Genomic DNA, 14,814 nt, shown 5'->3' with positions numbered 1-14,814 from the left:
TTCACAATGTTTAATCGATGGAACATAAAATTGACTTTTTCAGAGTGTTCAGTGCCATAGTGTTTGGTTCCATGGCCATGGGAGAGTCCAGCGCCTTCGCCCCCGATGCTGGGAAAGCCAAGAAATCAGCCTCCCTCATCTTTAAACTGCTGGACGGAGAGCCCAAGATTGACCCCTACTCCGAGGAAGGAATCAAAGTTGTAAGTCCCCTTATAAATTTTTCATTTTAGTTTCTTAACATTACTGGTCAGATAACAGATAGATATATAATTTCATATGTGATATTATTACAATGGACTTCAATGTCTCTTTCATGAAGACTTGTGCTCCAATTGTTCAAGTATGTAGAGCTTTTATTCTAGACTAACTCATTTTTGTCAGAATATTTAGAATGCAGTACAATGTATTTTCCATCAAGATCAGTTTGCTAACTGAAGATAGAGTAGAATTACCTCTCTTAGTGAACAGCGTTCTCACCAGGAATTCACTCAACACTATACTTCTCCTTGTAGGACAACTTCACCAGTGCTGTATCATTCCGAGACGTCCATTTCCGCTACCCGACCCGGCCCGACGTGGAGGTGCTGCAGGGTCTGAACTTGGAGGTGACCCCTGGGGAGACCCTGGCACTGGTCGGGGCCTCAGGCTGCGGGAAGAGCACCACAATGCAGCTGTTAGAGAGGTTTTACGACCCAGAGTCCGGTGATGTGGTAGGAATATTTATTTGCTTTCAGTGTTTTTTTTAACGTAATAATGAATTTAACCTGTATGTGTTTACCGGTAAACAATATGGTGTTGAAAATAAATTTATAGATAAAATGATAAAATAATTTATTTAACCTGAGTGTATGTATATCACCAGAGGACCAATTCATTAAAGGGATTTTTTTATATTTCCAATTATAGATTCTGGACAAGATTCTTGTGAAGGATCTAAATGTCCAATGGCTCCGTAAACAGATCGGAATCGTGTCCCAGGAACCAGTACTGTTTGACTGCAGTATCGCTGAGAACATAGCGTACGGGGATAACTCCCGAGAGGTTCCGATGGCAGAGATTATCGAGGCTGCCAGGAAAGCCAATATACACGAGTTCATCTCTTCACTTCCCAATGTACATCATTCATTTCGAATACCTTTCACAATTCTGAATCTTATTTTATTTTTAATTTACAAATCTGTAAAATCTAAATAGGCGTAAATAATTAGCTTAACATACTTTTTAAGTATTAGATATATATATTTGATTTGAGGTGTAGCTTACATAGAGGGATCTTTGAATTAATTAATGCAAAATAAAAACAAAATGGAGAAAGGATAATTTCATGTAATCTTATTTTTCAGGGCTATGATACTCTTTGTGGAGACAAAGGGACACAACTCTCCGGAGGACAAAAACAGCGAGTGGCGATCGCCCGAGGACTGGTCAGAAATCCCAAGATTCTTCTGCTGGATGAGGCCACATCTGCCCTCGATACCGAAAGTGAAAAGGTTGTGTAACTTTTCTCCTTTAACATCATACAGTTTAAAGAAACTTCTGTTGAGATCTATTAAGTTGTGAGTTGGAAATAGCATTCAGTTTCAATGTCAACCATCATCTCCATGGATTCACTCCACTGATTCTGTGCTCTCTTCACACAAACCTGTTTCAATCTCTTTTGATAATTATACAACAGTGTAATTTTGCCCCATTTCTCATTTGCCCTTCAACACTTGCAAATGGTTTCTCCTCATTTTGAATTTGTGCAGATACTGACATATATGATAGACACTCTTTCTAACGAACACTGAAATTTAAAAACTGTTTTGAATTTGCCCAGTCTTAAAATTGTCTGCTGACATTGAGGAGAAAAGTGGCAAAAATAAAACAGGAGCAAATATTTCCCTTTATACAATATGTAAAATAAAATGCTTGTAAACACACCTTTCTGGGAATGTATATGTTCACATATCTTAAATTTTTCATAAAATTTTAGATCGTACAGGAAGCTCTGGACAAGGCGCGAGAGGGAAGGACATGTATCGTCATTGCACATCGACTGTCCACCATCCAGAACGCCGACAAAATCTGTGTCATCAAACACGGCCAAGTGGCGGAGCAGGGTCGCCACGGAGATTTAATGTCCAAACAGGGAATTTATGCTCGACTAGTCAACACTGCAAATAAACGTGGGAAGAGTTGATTTTAATATTATACGACTAAGAAATAATGGGGAACTCCATTTTCTGTTGTTCTCATCACTCAAACAGAATGTAGGAGGTTTTGTCGATTTCCTAGAAATTCTTTTTTTTACAAGTCGAAAATCAAAATTTTTACTGTGTTTGAAACTAAAGTACCTGTAAACAAACATGTGTGACATTTGTCTTTAGAATATGATAATTTTTCATTGTATGTTATTGATGTTTTTATTTTGTGTTGTTTTTTTTCCCTTTCTTTGACTAGAGATTTGTGATGATAAAAAAGATATGAACTAGATTTTTACAGATTAATAGATATCCTAAAGTGAAAAAAAATAATTTTAAATTTCATATATCAGTAGTGCCTTTGCTTAGCCCTCAGGTACATGTAATAGGTACTAATAACATCAATACTCAGTTCACTTATTTCAGAAAAAGGAATCTTTTAGAAAACACTATAGCCCATTTTTACATACCTCTACACTCAACTCTCTACACTCATCCCCCCCCCCCAACAAAAAAAAAACCAAAAATTAACAACAACTATTTTAATTCTCAGACTTTTTTAGATAAATAGTGGTACACGTACTGTTGAATGATACACAGAGAATCTCATTTATCATAATTTTTATGCAAGTAAATTGAAATCTATTGATGCAATAATGTTACTCGTACAAACTGGGCTCAGGTTGAAGCATACCTTACTTTGCCTCACTATAAACCATAAAGTACATTTGATGTGAAGCATAATTATTATACATAAACTGTAGCAACCGTCCTAATCCAGTTTCTATATGCATCCTTATAACAGTATAATTGTATGTCGTGCCAAATGTTACATGTGATAATTAATCCAGATATTTATTTATTATTGAAATTAATGTATTGATATATTTTGTAAGATTGCAAAATTTAAATAGATTTTAAAAGCTATTGGGGATGATATGCACTGTACAGTGTGCTATTTTTGTAATGCGCAATGCATTCTTAACAGTTTCTCCGCAGTTAGTTGAAATAATTAGAAAAAAAATGATTCTCATTAAGAGGCAGTCTACGATAGAACCATGCAAAATCAAAATTTTATAATGAAGGGTGAAGATTAATTTTCATAGTTCATCTGGATATATCTAAAGTATATTGTCTGTTTTATCAAATTTTCATGGTTAAATTTATCTGTACCACCGAAATCCCCAAGATAAGACCATTTCTATTTTTAGCTCATTATTCATGATAAATTTCATGCATGAATAAGGCTAATTTCAGATAGTCATTTAAGTATTAAATAGAGTTTAATCATACCTAGAGTCAGATTCACATAACATCTGATACAAATACCTTTGATTTGGTGCACAAATACTTTTTAATTCATTCTTTGATTTTAAGCTAGATGATCAAATATTATAATAAGATAGGTAATGTCCAAAATCCACAACTTCTCATAGCAGGATATAAAACCCCAAGAAACGTTTTAAATTTAGAACTTCTTGGTTAAAAAAATAGAATTATCCATAAAGAAATATACCTGAATGGGAATTTGGTTGCAAATAAATATTAAGCTTATTTTCCGGTGTTTAAATTCCGAATTTTTAGAGATTAAATTATCTCCCTTTGTGGAACTCTCGTGTAAAGAAGATAAAGAAGAATGATTGGAGAAAGCAGATGTCAACAAGATGGATGGTTTGAAATGTAGTTTTGGTGAACATTGTAAAGAGAAAGCAGATTATATACTTCAAGACTGTAAGAAAGAGACTTCAGCACACTTGAGATTTTTTAAATGTACCTCTGAGTCAGATTTTGCACACATACCAGAACCATTGTTAATTCTTAACCGTGCTGGTGTGCATGGGCTGAGGCTGTCAAAGTTCAGCGGACGTATATGTGCTAAACACAGGCAAGAATTTGGGATTCAATGGAAAAGAAAAAGGAGAACATGCTGTCATCCACTACATGACAAATCTCAATCTGGCACAGTCGCGAGGGGTATTACATTCATTCAAAGCCGAGAGATATGGATGAAGCTGAGCACACATGTTCCCACTGGTTCTGGTAAGAAAACCCTCGCCTTTGCGTAAACGGTAATGGCATATTTTTTAACATACCAAAAATATTTATATAACAGTCCAATTATGTGTACCAGTAAATATTGCTAGGATCTACTACATGTATCAATACATATCAATCATGTCAATATCTAATCAGTTTAAAACTACCCCCCCCTCCCCCATTTGATTAGATATCTATGCCATTCTATGGAAAAGATGTACATGCACAGTACATTTTTTATAGTGTTAAAGTGTTTTAAATTTGAAATTTACTTGTTGAAATACTCACACATATTTGAAAACAATTTTTTTTATTCAAGGAATGAATTAGTGCTGTTTTAAACCCATGCTTGATCTCAATTTTCTTATCTGTTGTCATTGATAAATTATTGTTTTGAAAATGAACAAAAACTCTGTTAAAGAACAGCAAATGAACCAATGTTTTAAGGAAAATTAATGCATCAATACATCAGAATAATGTTTGGAATTTTACCATTAATAGGTGTTTGCAGAAGATGTATTGAGAAGCATAAACACTGTTTCAAGAATAATGCAGATATGAAGGAGGAGTTGAAAGGTGTGTTTCTTACATTGATTGACTGAATTATTATGATGTATTCAACTCATAAAACTTTGTTGCACATTATATATGAAACAGAAAATATAAATACAAAGGGGTTGAGGAGTACTACATGTAAAAACAAATGTTGTCTGATATTTTCATACCAAAGATATTGAAGGGGGGGGGGGTATGCCAGACCTGCTTCTCTCACTGAAGTATTTAAGAGAATAACACAGATTGACACATAAAAAGGTTTATAAAATCAATGGGTATTTCAAAGGGTTAATGTTTTTTTATCATTAAGATAGCTCTTAGTTTGTATTCATGCTGAAAACTTGTTTAGCTGGACAACATTAGAATAACTGATAATAACAATATCTTTTGGATCAAAATCTCTAATCGTGTACACTTTGTATTTAGTTATATCATAATATATGTCAATAGAGTTCAACTAATCAACACTTGGGATATCCAATTGATATTTGTATATGTACATTAGATATTGTGTATGAAAATCAGAAATAAGATTTATATAGATTACATATACTGTTAGATTATATTATATATACTACATGTACTTTTTTGTAGAAATATGCTGTTTATTAGAGAGAACTACAGATTCTGAAGCAATGGATGCTGATGGATCTTTTTCTCACCCAAGAGGTATAACATAGAAATTTTTTTTATATTTTACAATTTAATAGAATCATTTGTATTGTCTAGTGTTGTGGCTGTTTTGTTGCTGATCATCATTTTGAATGAATAATACATTGGTTAAGTGAGCTTTTTTTTTGTTCTTTCAGAGGACCAAGAGAATGAAAGGCAACTGTTTGTGCCTGAAGACAGTATGGAAATATCAGGTAAGGTGATATCAAGTGCATAATGCTCTGTTATATATTTTATTTCATATATTATAATATAGCACATACCTGAAAAATATTTCTTATTTGGGGAAGGAGGGGGGGGGGGGGTGATCCCAACCCATTTAGCAAAAAAACATTGTGTATCATGTTCACATGCAACATGTACAGGTGTAGCTGTGCAGTTATGAATTACATGTAGAATATAAATCTCAAGATTTCAATACAAAGACCTATCACAAATTGGTCCTTGTGAAGTATGACTTGTACAAACTGAAAAGACAAAGTTTAATTTGCTATTTTGGATATATACATACAGATTTCAATTTTATTTTTAGACACGGATAGAAGAATTGATGCTCCAGAAATTACCAAAAGCGATAGTGCACCATGCTCTCAGACAACAGATTCGGGTACGACAAATACATGTGCCCCTCAGATAAAAATATTCTGATTATATGAAGTTAAAATTATATTAATTCCCAGAAAGCAATATTGTGAATTTTTAAGAACCGCTTTGTCTGCAAGCTTTCTCATATACAGAAGTGTATTAGGAAGTAAATCTTGCACTCATTATCTTTCAATTGAGAACCCTTTGCCTGATAAATATAAAACTTTGTGCAGCGATTGATTCTGATGACTACAGTTACAGTCCATTAAGCGTTATACATTTCCACTTGAATAGTTAGCGAACTCTAAATGGAATTCGCATTGAGCGAATGCAAAACGCAATTGAAGCAAAAGCACAAAGTGAACGGTGAACTCATGATGAATTTTATGTAAACGATTTATTCGGAGTGCCTTGGGAGCTTTAACTCTTACATTGTATTTCATTAATCAGGATGAAAAATAACAAATAAGAAATACAGCACCTAGTCATTCACTGTTAACTTACACTGTTAAAAAAGAAAAAAGAAAAACATGCAATGTTATTATGGTATTCTTTAAGTCATGAAAAAAACAAAACATAAAAAACCCTTTTTTGAATTTACGAACTTGCGCAAGATTGTGTACTTTAAATTCTACAAATAAAGGAGGCCGATTTGGGGTTTTTTGCGGAAAAACTACAATAGCAAAACTCTTTATTTTTAAACCATATGTTATTTAAACCAACTCTACTTTATTTGCGAAGGTTCATGAAAATCGATCGTCTAGTTCTTTTTAGGGACCATCTCAAAATAGAGGTACATTTACTATAGGAATATATAGGAAACTGTCATTTTCCGCACATCAAAGCAGTTTAAAAAAATACTACAATAGCTTTTTTTCTCAAACTGTTATATATGATTAGTAATATCATTTCCTACCTTATATGTAAAAAAACACAAAATTCTACCGTCTGGTTTTTAGTGGGGGCCATCTCAAAATATTAAAATGCACCAAATTTTGCTATATATTTGGATCATCACGAATGATGATTGGTATAATGGATTCATTCCAAAAAGGAGGAAAATGTCCTCGAGGATAGCATCATTCTGTATTTAAAATTTCAACAGCATACAATTTTTACTTTTTCTTTTATGTAATTTCTTATAACGTACTCCTACAAAGCTTCATTTTATCATAACGTCATAAAAGCGCCATGGCAATGCTCCCCTATCGCACAACGTAAAAATCGTGTTAAAAATAAAAATTTCCTTTAAAAATCTTAATATTATTTATCTGTATTTTGTTTATTGTGTTCGATTTTATAAATGATATCGAAAAAAATTCATAAGAAGTATAAATCAACTGTATTTTATTAGAATGCGCAAAAACATGCGCAATGCAAACTAAAGTCGGCCTCCTTAAATGATGATTCAAATGACTTTTCTGATGAAAAATGTAAGTTTCCTTCCACCATTATATCACACCCTCTTTCCTCATTTTCATATCCCAGTGTACTTTTTAACATTGCTGTATATTACTTATATTTACGTTTGAAAAAGACAAATCATTCAGAACTGTTAAAATTATTGAGATTTTATGTTTATCCAAGCGACAAGAGATAAGCGCATGCTATGATCATTGTGACATCACGAAAAAGTTCATACAGAATTGAATGTTTCAAATGTATATATATGCGTGTATCCAACAGCTGGGTTTAGTCTAATACTTTGAATAAATATATTTGAAGGAATATACCGGTATATATATATTTATTGTTATATTTATTTTCAGATTTTGATCTTCTGTCATCTCAGAAAACTGTGGGGTCTGATTGGTCCAAAGATGAAAGATCACAGCGTGAAATCTTTAATGAAGCTATGGAATTAATGTCAGATGGAAAGTACTCCCCTTTAAAATCACAGCCATCAATGAATCTTGATCAACTTCAGTATTCAACGAGAATGTACTACATACGTCAAGCTCGTACTGCCTTCCAATATGTTTGTGAAAGCATTGCACCATCCCAGGGCTCCCTCTTGATGAAGGATGTCTTGGAAAGCATAAAACCTAAAGATCAGGAACCCAGACCTAAAGATCCCCTCACAGAGACTGTTGTAGAAGCTTACCGAAAAGCTGAAGATTACACAACTAAGATACAGATTTTGTCCATAATTGTGGGAATGTACACTAAGTCAGAGCTTCAGACTTTTATTGAAGGATTGACCATCTACAAAATTGATGCTGCAAGAAAGTACGCTTCAACACATGGACCTGGACAGTATGTAGCTCCACCAAAAATATCCCGACTGCGCCTTTCAAAGGAGAAAATTCATCACTTTATTGAATTCATTTCTGCTCCGTGTTATCTTCAAGTTGTTGGATTTGGATCAAAAAACTTGAAATTATCCTCAGGCCTTACAGTGAAAGTTCCAAAGATGATTAGAACAATGATTGCTTCTCGGATTATTACAGCATATGAAAACTACTGCAAGGAGAATTCTCTAATTTCTCCATCCAGGGCAACTCTTTACAAAATTATCAAGGCATGTGCAGCCTCTCAGCTTCAATCTCTTCATGGTTTGGATAACTTTGTTAATGATGGTCTAGAGGGCATCGATACCTTGAAGAGGATTGTGTCAAATCTTGCACTTCCAGAGATTAGAATAGCTGAACTTAAAGGGAAGATTGACACTTTGAAGCTGCATCTAAAGAGTGGGTTTAGAAGTCACATCAGACCTGAAAGTGACTGTGCTCAACACTGTATACAATATGCATTGTCGGAAGAAGAGTGCCAGCATGCTCACACTGGTACCTGTGAGTCTTGTGACATCATGTACAGTGTTAGAACCGAAATTCATACCGTAATAGAGAGTACAAATTTTCCAAGCATCCAAGAAAGGGAAGAAGTTAAACATGACTTTGGGGTGTCAGCAGAGAAAGTTTGGGCGTGGAGGGATCATTTAATCAGGAATGTTAATCAGGACTTGTGTAAAAGGAACATTCTCCAAAACTTGAAGTCACATGAGGTGTTGATAATTGCCGATTGGGCCATGAAGTACTTGCCCCAGACTTTCCGTGAGACACAGAGTGAGTGGTTTGGGAAGCAGGGCATTAGTTGGCACATGATTTGTGCTGTTATCTGTCACCCACATTCAGATGACATTGACAACAGTAACAAGTTTGACATTATTTCTATGATTCATCTCATTGAAGAAGGAAAGCAGGGTTGGCACTTGGTGAGTCAGATCTTTGGTGATGCTTTCCAGACATTAAAGTCTCTTCATCCACATCTAAGGGATGCATATATTAGATCAGATAATGCTGGATGCTATCATGCATTGCCAATGCTGTCCTACCTGTGGAAATTCCGTGATGAGCTGCCATTATCTATAAAGGAGTACAATTTTAGCGAAGCTCAATCAGGCAAGGACCTGTGTGACTCAAGGACTGGAACTTGCAGACTTCACATGCTGAACTATGTGAATGAAGGTAATGACATCCTCAATGCTAAACAGATGAAGTTGGCACTTGAAAGTCATGGTGGCATCAGAAACACCTACATCTCAGTAGTAGATCTCTTAGCTGAACCCCAAACACCAGTGCTTTCTGGACAGCTCAAATCCTTCCAGATATCACAGCATAACAATTTCATTTTTCAAAATGATGGAATGATGGCATATAAAGCATATGGCCTTAGAGGAAAGCTTATTTCAGCAGAAGATATGACTAGAAATTCAGAAAAGTTGCTATTGAAAGATGAGAACTTGGTAAGTACATTGTAATTATTTCAATCATTTTACAGTTACGAATGATGGATTGCATCAAAATGACACATTTTGTCAAATTGCAGCATATTAGAGTACATATTGTTACTAATAGTAGTCTAATATGCTCAGCTTTAAAATTTCTAGAATAATATATATCAGTGTTAGTAATAAGAGTGAAATCAGTAACTTAAAAACTGTTTATAGGATGTGCCATTGCAAAATAGCTTTAGAATTTTACTCAGGAAATTGCTTTTACATGTTTATTTGATTCTTTTAACAAATATAGTCAAATTTTAAGAATACAAAACATATTTTTAATACCTGGGGTATATGGTTATTTCTGAGTGTAGGTATTATCAAGTTTATAAATTACTATATGCATTTGGTATTCTTCAGGTCTTCTCTGGAGTGAAACAGCCAGACCCAAAGCCAACTACCATTCAAGGAGTTAAACAACAGGACCATTTTCCTTGCATTGATCCAGACTGCATCAAAGTATTTAGGAAAGAGAACCAACTTGTCCAACACCTTTCTGTCGGTCAGCATGTCTATGATGAACAGCAGTTGGACACCCTTGAGGACAGGAGTAAAAGGCTTTGGTCAGCACAGTGCAGTGAACTTCGACTTAATCAACAAATTCTCTCATCTGTCCCAGTGGTTTTTGAACAACCAACATATTTCTGTGAAAGCCATGGCTACGCTCTAAAACAAAGAAAAAAGACATCCCGCTTTTCTGGAAAGGTGAGAAATTACCTCACTGCCTTGTTCAGAAATGGAGAAGAGACGGGGAAAAAACCAAGTCCACACACAGCTTCTAGACAAATGCGATCCGAAACAGATGGAGAGGGAAACAGAGTGTTTTCTCCAGATGAATGGCTCTCTCCTCAACAGATTAGAAGCTTCTTTGGAAACTTATGTTTGAAAAAGCAGAAAGTATCCAACATAGTGAAAGGCGAGGAAAGTGCAGAAAATGATGAAGATCTTCAAAATGTAATCAGTGATCTTGTTGCCGTTGAACGTAGCCAAGTATTATCCAGTATTGTCTCTGAACTGACACTTGGTTAAGAACAATTTTGTATAGGAAATACTCTTTCACTTTGAATGTGAGGGTGATTACTTCTGATATCTGTTATTCTTGAAATGGTATCCAATTTCCTGATACTGTCACACTGGTGTAAATGTATACATGTTGATACTTTTAGTATTGATGTATAGAAAATCAGAATTTGTCTTTTTAGTTAAGTTATTGTTCAAACTCTTGCCAGCTAGAATTTCAATTTAAAGTTTCCAATGAAGTATCACAGTCACTTGATGATATTATTTGGTTAATTGTGATACATGCATGAATTGATGATGTTAGTCCTCTAATAGCACTATATGTGTATGAATGATGTAAGTTGTCTAATACATAGTGCTACAGGTATAAATTGATTATGTTAGACCTCTAATAGGCAAACATGTAATAAATATGAATCAATTGAGGATGTAAGCTAGATAATAACACTTCATTAATGTTTTGATGATAAATTTTGTCTAACGTCACTTGTATGAATTGATGATGTTATTTGGCCAATAGTGCTACATGTATGAATGTTGGTTAGTAGGTCTACATGTATAAATTGATAATTTTGTTTGTCTAATAGAGCTACAAGAATGAATTATTTGATAATGTAAGTTTGATAAAAACATTGATGTTGTTATTTCTTTAATAGCATTTCATGTATGAATAATGATGTTAGTCCTCTATTAACACTACATGTATATGAATTGATAATGTTTGGACTAATAGTGCTACAGGTATGAATTGATTATGTTATTTGGCTAATAGGGCTACATGTATCAATTAAGGATGTATGCTAGATAATGGCATTTTATGAATGATTTGATTATAAAAGTTATCTTATAGCACTTGTGTGAATGGATGATGTTACTTGTCTAGCTAATTGTGCTATACGTTTGAATTGATGATGTTTTTAGACTAATGGTGCTACATGTATGAATTGATGAGGTTATTTGGCTAACAGCGGTACATCAATTGGTGATGTTATTTGGCCAATAGTGAAACGTACATACATAAATTAATGTTCATAGTTGTCTAAAATTGCTACATGTTTAAATTAATGATGTTATTTGGCAAATAATGCTTCATGTATGAATTGATGTTGTTTGGTTATTAGTGCTACATGTAGGAATCGATGATGTTATTTAGCTTTTAGTGCAACATGTATGATGATAATAGTTGTCTAATAGCACTACATGTACGAATTGATGATTTTATTTGACTACTAATAGATAAGTGCTACCTGTGTGAATTGATGTTGTTTGGTTATTAATGCTAATACATGTAGTTGTCTAATAGTGTTACATGTATGAATTGATTATAGATGTCTAAAAAGGCTACATGTATGAATTAATGATTTTATTTTACTAATAGCACTACATGTATGAATGGATTTTGTTATTTGGCCAATAGTGATACATGTATTAATTGATAATAGTTGTCCAATAGTGCTACATGTATATAAATTGATGATTTTATTTGACTAATAGCACTACATGTATTATTGATGTTGTTATTTGGCTAATAGGGACACATGTATTAATTGGTGATGATAGCTTTCTTAATTTAAATTAATTGCACATCTCTATCTATTATTCTAAAGTAACTGAATAATGAATATTTCAATTCACAAATTTTGTATTTTTTATTCTGAAATTGAAATTCTCTATCTGATATATTCATTGAAGGTTGAAATTGGTCTCTATTCATATTTTATTGCATAGCTTTGTAAAGAATGGCTAGTCATATTTCATGTAAATAACTGGTCAGGAGTAATTTGGTCTTTGTTTTTGCTTCATTTGAAGCAAAGGCTCATTTCAAGTATTTCTGGTAAACGAGTGTTACATGTAGGCATTTTTGTTTTCATATCAGGTGGTTATATGTACTTTTTAACGTTCATTACTATACCAAATAATCCATGAATATTAAACAGGTTATATATTAAGTTAAAAGATTGTTATTTGTTGTTTTTTTCTCAAATATCATCTTATCAATATGCTAATGTTGTAAACTTTGCTTAAAAATATGTATTGATAAGAATCGTTTGATATGTACACTCATTAAAATTTGAATACATGTAACATGAAATCCATTGTTATTGTACAGTTTTATGTCAAAGTGGATACTTTTATAAATTAAGGTGGTATGGGACATCTGTCAATATTATTATGGATTAATGTATGTTATAAATCAAATATTTCCATCAGTTTAGAATGTTCAAATTTTACAATATTTAACTGGAAAATAGCTTTTAAAAATATTTGGAGAGGTAAAAATTGTAAAAGCCCAAGCAGGATTTGAACTCATGACTTGCAGATTTGTAGTAAACCCTCTCACCCACTGCACTACCCTGTTAAGTGACATTATAGGGAAAGAAACTAGTGAGTACTTAATATGTAATTACACATCATTTTATTGTTTATTTCGATAAACAATATGTAACAACATGGAAGTGTCCCAAACCACCTTAAGGATAATATCTCTTGTAATAGGATAGTGCCATTCATAAATTAAGAAACCAATCTTTAAATTATCAAAGTTAATATTTGTCATTATCACACAACATTCATAATGAAAACATATAATCACATACCGGTAAGTTTTCCGAGAAATTTATTTATGGGTGAAACACATTCTTGATAGCAAATTATAGATACATTTTAGCACAAGGCTTAAAATTGCATGAGTGAATTAAGCAAATAATTCAAACAAGATAGGGCAATATTATTTAGAACCATTTACAATAATAGAGCTCTTTTTCCTGGACATAATGATATATGACATGTATACAATACTCAACAGATTCAAATTGTATTGGATTGCAAGCTCTACCTTAATGGTCCAAGTTTCCGTTCAATTGCACCCCCCTCCCTCTCTCTCTCTCTCTCTCCCCCCCCCCCCCCCCCAATGACTGAGGGCAATCCATAGTAATAATGAGTGTTTAATTTTTAATCATTTTTTAGACTATTTAATTCTTCAGTTGTTTTATTTGGCGAGAAAATCTAAATAATTATGTAAGAGCATTTTACCTACTCTAAGTGTTAGTGCACCATGTCCACCCCCCCCCCCCCCCCTCGATAGTTCCACTGAATTTCATTTGCAACCAAATTCCATCAAACAGATTAAAGACAAGTAAAGACTCTTTAAGTTGACAAAATATTATTTTAATTGATGCGTTTCTTGGGCAGTTATGCAGGTTTTAGTGCAAATAGGTCAATTTTGGTAAAATTTCAGTATTTTCATGAAGTTAAGGCCCTCATATCTTTGTGTATTGTGTTTAGAAATTTAAATTCCTATTATTTAGAATTACTATGGGTTTTCACAATGTGAAGAAATGAGTTTCATTCAATTGCAGTGTGTAATATTTCCAATAAATTAAAAAGACTTGCATACTGTCTGATTTCTCAAAAGTTCTATAAATAGAACAAGGGAAAACCCAAGTGCCATCCGTTTCCATGGTTACTGATGTAATGAAATCAAAATCCTTCTCATCATAATCAAGTTAGGTTATCATGAGTATTTGTGCCAAGTCTCATGAAATTTCGATATACTCCCATTGATAGCCATTTGCATGGTTCTACCGTAGACTGCCTCTTAAAATATTTACTTGTACCGTACTTATTTTACTGCTGAGATAAAACTCTTTGTACTTAAAACTGAGATTAAGTTCTTGTTTACGTGTAGGAAACTTTCCAAATAAAAATGTTTACATCATATATGGCTCTTCTCTTACTTTATTGTACATGTAAATGTATTACAATTAGCTGTGTATTCTATTTTGCATTTTTTGCCGGAATGCGGCCTCTGCCAAATCAAGTAAATCGCCAAATTTCAAACACATATATTAATATATATAAACATTTAGATATCAATGGGTACATTCAGAATTTGTGTGTGCTTATCTAAATTCACATGCTGACCTTTTGCAAAATCATTTTAAACATACTCACTACATATAATATGTCGATAATTTAATA

At 33.3% G+C, this 14,814-nt stretch overlaps 3 protein-coding genes across 6 annotated transcripts in view; all 3 read left to right on the top strand.

The window, feature by feature from the left end:
- Positions 1–2,688, top strand: part of LOC128164287 (ATP-dependent translocase ABCB1-like) — a 36,254-nt gene extending 33,566 nt beyond the window's left edge. For all 4 annotated transcript variants that reach the window (XM_052828063.1, XM_052828065.1, XM_052828062.1 and 1 more), the window contains 5 exons: positions 44–200; positions 513–710; positions 907–1,113; positions 1,344–1,490; positions 1,976–2,688. In XM_052828063.1, coding sequence (XP_052684023.1) covers positions 44–200; positions 513–710; positions 907–1,113; positions 1,344–1,490; positions 1,976–2,182 — 916 coding nt within the window. In that variant the 3' untranslated portion in view covers positions 2,183–2,688. The remainder of the gene's footprint in view (positions 1–43; positions 201–512; positions 711–906; positions 1,114–1,343; positions 1,491–1,975) is intronic.
- An 880-nt stretch (positions 2,689–3,568) lies between these two features.
- LOC128163332 (uncharacterized) lies at positions 3,569–8,732 on the top strand. The gene is made up of 7 exons (XM_052826901.1): positions 3,569–4,223; positions 4,722–4,796; positions 5,370–5,444; positions 5,585–5,641; positions 5,980–6,054; positions 7,802–8,587; positions 8,710–8,732. Exons 1-7 carry the CDS (start codon positions 3,848–3,850, stop codon positions 8,730–8,732), a joined length of 1,467 nt encoding a protein of 488 aa, XP_052682861.1. The 5' UTR covers positions 3,569–3,847.
- LOC128164288 (uncharacterized) lies at positions 8,604–13,689 on the top strand. Its single transcript, XM_052828066.1, has 2 exons — positions 8,604–9,777; positions 10,174–13,689. The coding sequence occupies exons 1-2, from the start codon at positions 8,842–8,844 to the stop codon at positions 10,840–10,842; spliced, it is 1,605 nt and encodes a 534-aa protein (XP_052684026.1). The 5' UTR covers positions 8,604–8,841; the 3' UTR covers positions 10,843–13,689.
- Positions 13,690–14,814: the final 1,125 nt, after the last annotated feature.

The sequence above is a fragment of the Crassostrea angulata genome, chromosome 9 (genome assembly GCF_025612915.1).
Source record: "Crassostrea angulata isolate pt1a10 chromosome 9, ASM2561291v2, whole genome shotgun sequence".
Taxonomy (NCBI): Eukaryota; Metazoa; Mollusca; class Bivalvia; order Ostreida; family Ostreidae; genus Magallana; species Magallana angulata.
This window is presented reverse-complemented; position numbering and strand designations above follow the sequence as displayed.

Coding starts and splice junctions, on each gene's coding strand:
- LOC128163332 (XM_052826901.1), top strand. CDS start 3,848: ATGGATGGTTTGAAATGTAGTTTTGGTGAACATTGTAAAGAGAAAGCA. Junction 5,445..5,584: donor ATCTTTTTCTCACCCAAGAG/GTATAACATAGA, acceptor TTGTTCTTTCAG/AGGACCAAGAGAATGAAAGG. Junction 6,055..7,801: donor CTCTCAGACAACAGATTCGG/GTACGACAAATA, acceptor ATTTATTTTCAG/ATTTTGATCTTCTGTCATCT.
- LOC128164288 (XM_052828066.1), top strand. CDS start 8,842: ATGTACAGTGTTAGAACCGAAATTCATACCGTAATAGAGAGTACAAAT. Junction 9,778..10,173: donor TATTGAAAGATGAGAACTTG/GTAAGTACATTG, acceptor GGTATTCTTCAG/GTCTTCTCTGGAGTGAAACA.